General features: G+C 45.9%; 1 protein-coding gene across 1 annotated transcript; it reads right to left on the minus strand.

The window, feature by feature from the left end:
* Positions 1-1,662: 1,662 nt before the first annotated feature.
* On the minus strand, positions 1,663-3,219 carry LOC124979482 (sperm motility kinase 2B-like). The gene has a single exon (XM_047543869.1). The coding sequence runs from the start codon at positions 3,217-3,219 to the stop codon at positions 1,663-1,665; it is 1,557 nt and encodes a 518-aa protein (XP_047399825.1).
* Positions 3,220-10,526: the final 7,307 nt, after the last annotated feature.

Raw genomic sequence — 10,526 nt, forward strand, 5'->3', positions numbered from 1 at the left:
CCTCTAACAGCGGCCAGGAGGAGATTCGGGGTTCAGAGGCTGTGGGACATGGGGTGAAGCACCCAGGCACTGCTGCAGCAGGCCAGCCCTGCCCAGTGGCGCCCCTCTTCCTTTGCTGTCCATGGGATTACGGATGTGATGCCCCCTGGATGGAACACTGGAGTCTCCAATGCCTTCCCAGATGTGTCTTCTCCACCCCTGCCACCCACCCTCTCCACACAGCTCAGCAAGGGGCTTGAAGACAACATTGGAAGATCATTTTGTGGGAAAACTCAACAAGGACTCCATACACATCTTCATGTCATAAAAATTAAAAACAATATTTTACAATAGATGAAAATAAAAATCAACTTTCCTCATCTCTCTTCACTTTCTTTACTTTCAGAAAAATTTCCCCCAAAAGTGTAATTCTAAAAGAGAGATCATTTGTAAATTTTTATTTTGAAATCTATTCCCAAGTATGTATTTTGTTAATTTTAAAGTCATTTCTTACACAAAGGTGATTTATTTCAATCAATAATCGTGGAGTGACTTCTATAGGTAAGAGTTTTCTCAGCCACCATGGTTACCAGGGAGAATAAAATGCAGATTATTACCCATGGTGGTTATTCTTTGATTTCTAGCACACTTTAATATAGAGGCGGGACAAGGTAAAGAATCACTTTCCCAGAGTTTCCAGAGTCAACTAGAGGTGGCCATTTGAGAGTTTTGGCCAGTGAGGTCCAAGAAGTCTGCTGGAGGTGCTCAGGCAATGCTTTGCTTTGGGAGATGAGGAACCCAAGTGGTCAGCACTGCCTCTAGCTTCCTCCTGCACTGGGTGCTGCAGGGCCCCCTGGAGCTCTGGCAGCCTTCTTGCCAACAAGAGCATCACACTGCTTCTGGTCTTGCCAACCCTGAGCTGCAGAGACAGTGGCCTCAGTCACCTCTTCTCAAATTTTGTGTCAGGTGAAAATAGATTCTGTCCTTCAAAGCCACCATTAGAGTTCTGTGACTTGACACGAAAAGCACTTGTAACTGTTAAAACAGCTAACAAAAATGGGTTTTTGGTTGTTTGTGTTGTTTTGTGTTGGTACCATGGATTGAACTCAGGGTCACTGGGCCACAGAGCCACATCCCCAACGCTCTTTTGCATTTGATTTAGACAGAGGGTCTCACTGAGTTGCTTAGTGCCTTGTATTGCTGAGGCTGGCCTTGAACTCCTATCCTCCTGTCTTGGCCTCCCAAGCTGCTTGGATTGCAGAGGTGCCCCAACACCCTGGCCTCTTCTATTTTTAAAGCTGCCTTTTTAAAACAAAGCAAAAGAAACAAATCAAAATCTTTGGAACATCAATTTTATTATACAGTTTGTGAGGAAGAGAAATTCATTCAGAAGCATGTCTGCCATCCCAGAAGCCAGGGAGGAAGGCCAGGGAAGAGCAGGACAGGGGGAAGTGCCCGAGGGCAGAGAGTCTCTGATGTGTGTGGCAGGTGGGGGCAGAGGAGAGTCCTGGTGGATCCAGATGCGCTGTGGGTTGGTATCCGAGAATGGGGAAGCCGAAGCCAGGTGGCACGCCTCACTGCAGAAGCTGTTTGAGTGCAGCCCTGACAGGTGCCCGTCCACCATGTCAGGATGCTCAGAGCTGGGGATCTTCTGGCCGACCGTCGGTGGGTCTGTCTGTCTGGTCAGGGCACGTTCCCTGGAGCCACTGTGGTTTGGAGCCTAGGGCGCCTGCGGCCTCCTTGCATGGGTGCCACTCTTCTTCTGGAGGTGGGCTCGCCGAAGCAGGGCACACAGCAGCACAGCTGCCGGATGCAGGTGGCGATCCTCCTAGTGACCGCCCTCCAGCCCCTGCGGCCGTCAACCGATTGGCCTGAGGAGGGACCCTGGGAGGACGAGCTCGGGCCTTGTGCTACCCGTCTGCTGAGGAGCCTCCAGGGCCTGGGCTTGGGGTGGTCGGGCCTGCGGGGCACAGGGTCTGGCCTGGAGGCTGGGCTGGGAGGGGGTGTGTCCCCATGGAAGAAGCGCAGAGGAATCGCGGGCACACTGGCACTTGCCGTGCCCTTGTGCCCCGATGACTTGGCCTCCTCGGGCGGCTGCTGCTCACAGGGCCGGGGAACAGGCTCGCTGGCACACTTGTTGGGATGCATCCTGGGGGGATCCGCGGGGCCTGGGCGAGGCCCGACCACCGGCCTGCGCACAGGCCTCGCCTGGAGCTCCCAGCCCGCCCCCTGGCTTCGCTGGTGCAGGAGGATAAGATAGGTCCCCATGGCCTTATCGAACTTCCGCTGGTCCAGGGACACCCAGGCGTTGTAGGGGTCGAAGCCCATGTCAAACATGATGGTCATGATGGCGGGGTCGGGGCGCGAGGGCAGTGGCTGGCCGCAAGGACCGGGCGGGGCTTCCTCGCCCTGGCTCAGCCACGGGTGCCCCATTACCTGCTCGAGGGTGGGCCTCTGGGCGGGGTCCACCGTCAGCATCTGCTGGATGAGGCTGCGGGCCTCCTGGGAGAGGTGCGCGGGGAGCTCGTAGCTGGCCTGCACGATGAGCCTCTGCAGGCCCTTGGCCGTGCTCGCCTTAAACGGGCGCCTCCCTGTGAGCATAAGAAAGAGGGTGACCCCCAGGCTCCACACGTCCGCAGGGGGACCCTCGTATTCTTGCTTCAGGACGATTTCAGGGGCACGGTACGGCAGAGTGCCCCAGAAGCTGGTGAGCTTCTGCCCAGGCCGGACCCTGGCGCTCAGGCCAAAGTCTATGAGTTTAACCTTGCCGCCCCTGTTGTCCACCACGAAGTTCTCGGACTTGAGGTCGAGGTGCGCGATGCCCCGCTCGTGGCAGTGGCGCACTGCACACACCATCTGCCTGAAGGTCCTGCGGGCCTTCTCCTCCTTCAGCCCACCTGCCGCCGGGATGCAGCACCTGAGCTCTCCCCCACCTGCGTGCTCCATGACCATGTAGATGTTGCTCGGAGTCTCGATGACCTGGAACAGCTGGATCACATTCGGGTGCTCCAGGGCCATCAACCACTGTGGTTCCAGTAGGACCGGCTGGTTCCCCTCTGTCTTGGGCACGACTTTCACCACCACCTCTGCCCCGGTGAGGAGATGGCGGGCTAGAAGCACCTGGCTGAAGCCCCCCTGGCCAAGCTCCCTCACGACCTGGTAGTGGTCCGTGAGGGCCGCCTCGTAGCAGGAGCTGGGCCCCTGTGGCCCTACACTAGTCTGACTGCACTGACTGCACATCCTAAAGCCTGAACGACAACTAAGGATGCTACCTTAGAAAAAAATAACAAACTCAAACAAAAGACCCAAACCAACAACCAAAAGACAAAACAAACAAACAAAAGCCCAAACCAAAAAAAAAAAAGGGCAAAACACCACCACCCCCAACCCCCAACCACCAACCACCAGCCACCAACCACCAACCACCAACCACCAACCACCAGCCACCAACCACCAAAAACGCTCACTATCTGGGAGTCCGACAGGTCACCACCAAGAGCTTCCTGTACTTATGGACAAAAATCCCAGTCGCAGCCACCCTCTTATATGGCCGGTGGCTGAACTCCCATCACAGTGGCTCCTTGTGAGGTCACAGCAAGCAATGACTGGTCACGCCCGGCCAGAAGCCCCAGTGGTCATCTCACTTCGGGGCCTCCAGGACCTGTCCAACTCTCATAAGAAGAAGAAGAAAGAACCCCACAAGTTTTTGTTGCAGGGGGTGTGCACACTGAGAACTACATGTTTAGAGACTCAAACTTGTCAGATCCTTCAGGGCTCTTTTCACTTGGAGTCTGATGAAAATCCCTACTCACTTTGGGCTTCACAGGCCTCATCATATCTACACTCCAAGAATTCAATTCCTACTTCTCTCAGAATGATTGGTGTCAAAGGGAGGTAGCACTTCGCTCACACGGTGATGCTCCCACCAAATGCTCTGTCCCCTAGGATGCTCTAGAGCTTGGCGTGAACACCTATGGGGCTGAGAGGCAGGGAGCATTTCTCAGCCTTTCCCCACAAGGTTCTCATCAGATTTTGCTCTAGAAACCCTGGATGGTCAAAGGCCCAGGGTTGATAAGTTCAAAGTGATAAAGGATAAAATACGAAAGCCAAGATCCTAGAACCAGAAAAGGTGTCCTAACAGATGCCTGGGTCCCTTCCTGCCCCTGTAACCTCAGTACCTTAGACTGGGTAACTTATTAACAATAGCAGTCCACTTCCCACAGTTCTGGAAAGTGGCAAGTTCTAGGTCAAAGCACCTTGTTGCTGTCTCCTCCCATGATGGAGGGTCAGAAGGGTTGAATTCATTCTCTCAAGCCCTCCTCTTTCTTTTGTTATTTTGTTTCATTTTTTTTTTCTTCTTACATACTTGCCATTGAAGCCAGGCCTGGGGCATGCCAGGCCAGTGCTCTCTACCACTCACGTACTTCCACAGATTTTTTTTTTTTTTTTTTTTTTGAGACAGAGTCTCAGTGAGTTGCTCAGGTCGGACTTGCTTGTGTGATCCTCCTGCCTCCATGTCCTGAGTAGAGAGGATTAGAGCCTGTCATCCTTTGAATGTGAGATGCCCCCCACCCCACAGGCTCCTCTGCTACTGCAGGGTAGTCAGAAGGTGACATGATTGGATTGGGAGAGCCGTAACCTTCAGTCCATCCTAGGTTCAAGGGACTGACTTGCTGGTTACCATAGGCAGGTGGAACATGGCTAGTTACTCTAGGCAGCGGGTCACTGGGGTCATGTCCTGGAAGGGGTTTTATTCCCTGTAACCATTGCCCCACGTTCCTTCTCTCCCTGCTTCTTGGCTGCCCTGAGGAAAGAAGCTTTCCTCTGCTGGGCCCTTCCCCCATGATGGGCTGCCTCACCTTGGCCCAGAGCAGTGGAGTCAGTAATTGATGGAAGGAAACCACTAAAACCTTGAGCCCTGTGTGAATAGTTCCTCCTCCAAGTTTCTCTTACTGGGTGAATGGGCCACAGCATTGATACACTTAATTAATACACAGCCATAGGCCATTGTTCCCAACTTGAAAAATGTACTCCTGTGTGTGTGTGTGTGTGTGTGTGTGTGTGTGTGTTGTGTGTTTGTGTGTGTGCATGGGTCTTGCACTGCTGGGAAGTGAACCACTTCCTTGGACAGGCTGGAGAAGCATTCTTAAAGTACACCTCCCATCCCTGGGGTTGAAGCCTCATGGTCTGTCTGCACTCTTGAGGAGTTGGTACCCACTAGATGCTCCTGTATGAGGAGAGTTCCTCAGGTTGACCTGAAGGTCCTTGGATGAGGTACTCAGATCTCAACGAAGACAGAAAGATCTCTGGTAAGGCAAATCTGTGACAATTATAAAAGCCAATGCCACTTGTTTTCTACAAGGTATGAGAATAATGTAGCTGAAAACCCCCACTCTGTTCTCTATTGAGCACACTGTGTGCACATGTGACATTGTGACATCACTGACTGAGGGGTGGGTTGGCGAGGCCCAGCAGCAGCATTCTCTGCACTAGTGATGTTCCCCTGCCACAGGTTCCCATCAGGGTGGTGTTCCTATCTGGTGGGAAATGGAACCCCATGGGAACCACAAAGGAATACCTATAGGTCATACCCAAAGGGAGAGGTAAGGGAATTGGTATCTTTGATGTTTGTTTCACTGCACACATCAACTGAACAGGAGAGAAGGTAGTCATGTAACAGCATAATTCACACTGAAACAAAAGTGGCCTGTCCTCCATAGCGGGACACAGGCCATGCTGACCTATGATTTCACCCTATTCCCTTACAACCCCATCTTCTGTCATTTCATCCTAACAATGTCATTTCTCACAAGAGAGACCTCATTCTTGGGTGTGGAGGTGTGAACCTGTACCTGTCATTGGGGGATCTAATATGATCCCTAACACTCTCTGGTCCTACTCTCTGAAGTTCTCTTCAGTAGGTGTTGAACATTGTCATGTAACTGCCTACATGAATCCACTCGACCGTATGTCTTTGTTGGTTGTTTCAATCCAGTGTCCTGGAGAGGGAGATTTGTGTCTATATTCATGGTGGACCTTGGTCTGTTGATTTGGGGTTCTTTGATGGATTTATTCTGGCAGTGTCTTTTCTTGTTTGATTGTCGGGTCATAGCAGCTTCAGTAAGGACATTGCGAGTTGTTCCCTGAGTTTCTGCTCCCTGGAAATGTTTGTATACAGTAGGTATTAATTCTTCTTCAAATGTGAGGTAGAATTCTCCGGGGATATCATCTCTACCTGAAGACCTTTTGGAAGATATTTGTCTATTAGGAACTTTGTTTCTTTGATGGTCACTTGGCTTTTATGTAAGTAGCTCCCTGAGGTGGTGTAAGATGTCCAGTCCCCAAAGTGCATGTGCTCACTCTCCTAGCAGCAGCCAGGAGGAGTTTTGGGGTTCAGAGGCTGTGGGACATGGGGTGAAGCACCCAGGCACTGCTGTAGCAGGCCAGCGCTGCCCAGGGGCACCCCTCTTCCTTTGCTTTCCGTGGGAATACGGAGGTGATGCCCCCTGGATGGAACACTGGAGTCTCCAATCCCTTCCCAGATGTGTCTTCTCCACCCCTGCCACCAACCCTCTCCACACAGCTCAGTGAGGGGTTTGAAGACAACATTGGAAGATCATTTTGTTGGGAAACTCAACAAGGACTACATACACATCTTCATGTCATAAAAATTAAAAACAGAATATTTTACAATAGATGAAAATAAAAATCAACTTTCCTCATCTCTCTTCACTTTTTTACTTTCAGAAAAATTTCCCCCAAAAGTGTAATTCTAAAAGACAAATCATTTATAAATTTTTATTTTGAAATCTGTTCTCACGTACGAGTTTTTTTTTTTTAATTTTAAAGTCAGTTCATAGACAAGTGTGTTTTATTTAAATCAATAATAGTGAAGTGACTTGTATAGGTAAGAGTTCTCTCAGCCACCTTTGTTACCAGGGCCTTCTCACTTATTCCCTCTGTCTGGAAAGCTCTTCCACCAAATCTTAAAATGACCTAGAACCTCACTTCATTCAGGTCTGTACTCAAATGTCCCCTTCTCAGAAAATGCCCCCTCTGAAACACTCTATCATACACTTCTCCTTCCACTGGACTTTACTCTTCTTTAGAGCTCTCCATGGCTACCTGAAATTATACTACTCTTTTTTGATTTGTGCATTGTTCACACTAGAATGGAAACTCCACAAAGGCAGACTTTTATTTGTTCACATCTAGTTTCCCAGCACTTAAGCAATACCTATTTTTACCTATTAATATATGTGAAGTCAAGGTGTCTCATAATTGGTATCAAGTTCCTTCACTTTCTTTGTATAACATAAAATAAAGTCACATTTTATTATCACTGTATTTTAGATTCGGTGAAATATGGTAGCAGGCACTCAATAAATAATATAAAGAATCAGGACCATAGAATAATCATATAAATAATTAGGATAGATTTGAATATAGTTGGGCCAAAAAATTATATCCCGATTGCCACATACATTGAGGAAATGCACACAGAAACACATATCAGAGGAAGGTAAAAGGTGCTGTGGGAGACCTTGGCATGCAAACACTGAGGGTCTCAATGGGAGAGGGTGTGCTCACTAGGAAGAGAAATCCAGGGCTGGGGTTGTGGCTCAGTGGGAGAGCGCTTGCCTCGAATGCATGGGGCACTGAGTGCGATCCTCGGCACCACATAAATAAACAACAACAACAAAAAAATAAAGGTACTGTGTCCATCTATAACTAAAAATTAAAAAAAAAATTAAAAAGGTATTGTGTCCATCTATAACTAAAATATATGCATGTGTATGTGTGTGTGTGTATATATTATGTATATATTATATATATGTATATAATTATATATATACATATAATAAATGTATATATGTATATATATATATATATATATATATATATATACACATATAAATAAAATCCAATTTAAAATAGAACTGGTCATCAAAAACAGACTTTATCATTTTTTCCAGAACCTGTCTCTTCTCAGCTAGCCAACTGATGCCAATATAGCAATTTCAGGTTCAGGATGATTGCTGGAAAAGGTTCCCAAAAGTATGTGGGAATATTTCCTACCAAAGAAATAGTTTGTTTTTCAAACAAAAATATTTTTCTATTAATAGCATCAATGTTTTATTAGCTAGGATCTTTGAATAGCTTCCAGTTGTAGAGTATTTGCATGTATTATCTAAAGTGGTCCTAGGAGACAGGTACTATTGTTAGACTCATTTTACAAGTGAGAAAACTGAGGCTTAGAGGGAGTTTGTCCAAGGTTACTCAAGTAGAGGGAAGAAACCAGCCTTGGAACACAAGTCTGCGGAAGGTCGCAGTCCATGCTCTCAACAGCTTTGCATATGTCTTCTATTTATTTCAGTTTCCATGGATATACTTCCTTTTTATAAAAATTTTTAAGTTACTGATGGACCTTTATTTTATTTATTTATTTATGCGGTGCTGAGAATTGAACTGTGTGCCTCACACATGCTAGGCAAGCACTCTACCACTTAGCCACAACCCAGCCCTCCCTCTACTTCTTGATTTCTGGATGGAATGTCATGGAGCCTCCCATTACAGACAGGACATGAAGGAAAGTGTGCTCTTCAGTTTCTCACCATATTTTCTTTTCATTGACTCAGCATGAGACAGACAAGCCTGGGTGAAGATGTAACTTGTGACAACCGTCATAACCTAGGCTGGAGAGTGGGCAAAAACAACAGTGGAATTTTAACTCCAAGTCTGATGATCAAAGTAACCCACGGCAAAACATTAGCTGAAAAGCATTCGCAATCCATTTCAGCTTTATGAGGAAAACTACAGAGAAGCTTAAGATCTTACTTGTCTAAATACAGTCAAACAAAGCTGCCATAATGTATATTGCTTTTATTCTTTTTGTTAAACATTTATAGACTTATTAAACTGAAAAAATATGTGTGAATTTAGGTTTTGTACCACTTTCCTGGTTTGGGGTATCAATTTAACTTAACATTATCAAAACAGTCTTAATTTGCAAGTATTACAGCCTTTTATACTGATGACTATTAAATTTTATATATGCTTTTTATTGCATTGGATAATTCAGTACATTTTCAGTGCTGTAATTTTGAATGACTCTTTTCAGGTTCTGAGGTAGCTTGCACCTGCTCTAGTTACAGCTTTTTATGGCTCCATGTAAGGATGGATTCGAAGATGATTCTAATATTTATTGTTACCCCAGATAGAGTCTTGTATTCCATACAAGAAAATATGGAATAGAAATGACCAATTGTGTGGGGGAATTGGCAGTGCTACTGCAGTGACAGGCACAGTTGGAGTGGTGTGACCGATTTATTCATTTCCTTAATAACCTTCGTAGTTGTAATGAGTCATCCCTGTCTCTTCTACTAAATTACAGGGCACCCTTTTATTCCCAAACCAAATGAATATACATGATGACATTTTTTTCTTTCTCATTCTCATTTCAAAGACCTAATTTTTTATAATCTAGCAGTTAAGAGAATCAGACAGACATGAGTTGGAATCTTGATTAATAGGCAAAAAAGGAGAGAGAAGGTGTGGATTCCCCCTGTGCACCTTATTTGTCCTCTAGACATCTTTCAGAGGTTGTGAAACATGGACAGGCTCTTTACTGCTGTTAAGTCTGACATTTAAGCAGCAAGCTCCCTCATGCTTTTTATGAAAAAGGAGAAAAAAGGAAGAAACAAAGAAGAGGAAGAGGAAGTAGTTTTTGGTTCAACATACTGACGGTATTTATATATCAATTTCATTATTCACAAGTAAGAAGTATTTAAAGCAGTAACTAAGGAGTAACACATTTGCCTTCCAGGTCTCCGTGTCCCGGTAGGCAATGTTTGTCATAGCAATTCAGACGCTGAGCTGATGAGAAGGAATGCCTTGGCATGCTATCATGGTTTTATCCATATTGCTATCTTTCTCCTTGAGTATGGGTAATTGAAATCACAAATTACAACCTTGGAGTACAGCAAACTAAGAGGACCAATGGTTTTCTCCCGTGATTCCTGGAAATAGGAGGAACTGTCTGAAAGGAGGAGACTGCAATACATTTTAACTTGTAGTTTTGGGAGATTTTTCTGCACTGGCTGAAAATAAGTGAGTGTTATTTAGATAAAGAGTTGAGACTAAATTTTCAGTCATGTACATTCTGCAAGCAACTGACTTGACACGTTAAAGAGTATGGGAACACAAAAACAATGGTAAGAGGAAGTGTATTTGACTTGAACATAAAGTCTGAAGTTGGAGAAGACAACTTTCATAAGATATAAGACTATAGGCCTAATGAAAATGTTCAAAAGTTCAGAAATTTGGGACTTTCAAGTAAGATTATCTCTGGTACTGATGGCTGAGAAGTCAAATTTTGAACAGACTCAGTCTAAGAAACCTTGAACACAAGAAAGTTTTGGTTTGGATTAGGAACAAAAACAATAAAGGTTTGCCATTTTTTTCTGATTTTTTTCAGCAGAAACTGAAAAAGTTAATGTCTCATGAGGAAAATAGCAACTGAAACAAAATAACATGTTGCTATTACA

This window comes from Sciurus carolinensis, chromosome 3, assembly GCF_902686445.1.
Source record: "Sciurus carolinensis chromosome 3, mSciCar1.2, whole genome shotgun sequence".
In the NCBI taxonomy this organism is placed as follows: domain Eukaryota; kingdom Metazoa; phylum Chordata; class Mammalia; order Rodentia; family Sciuridae; genus Sciurus; species Sciurus carolinensis.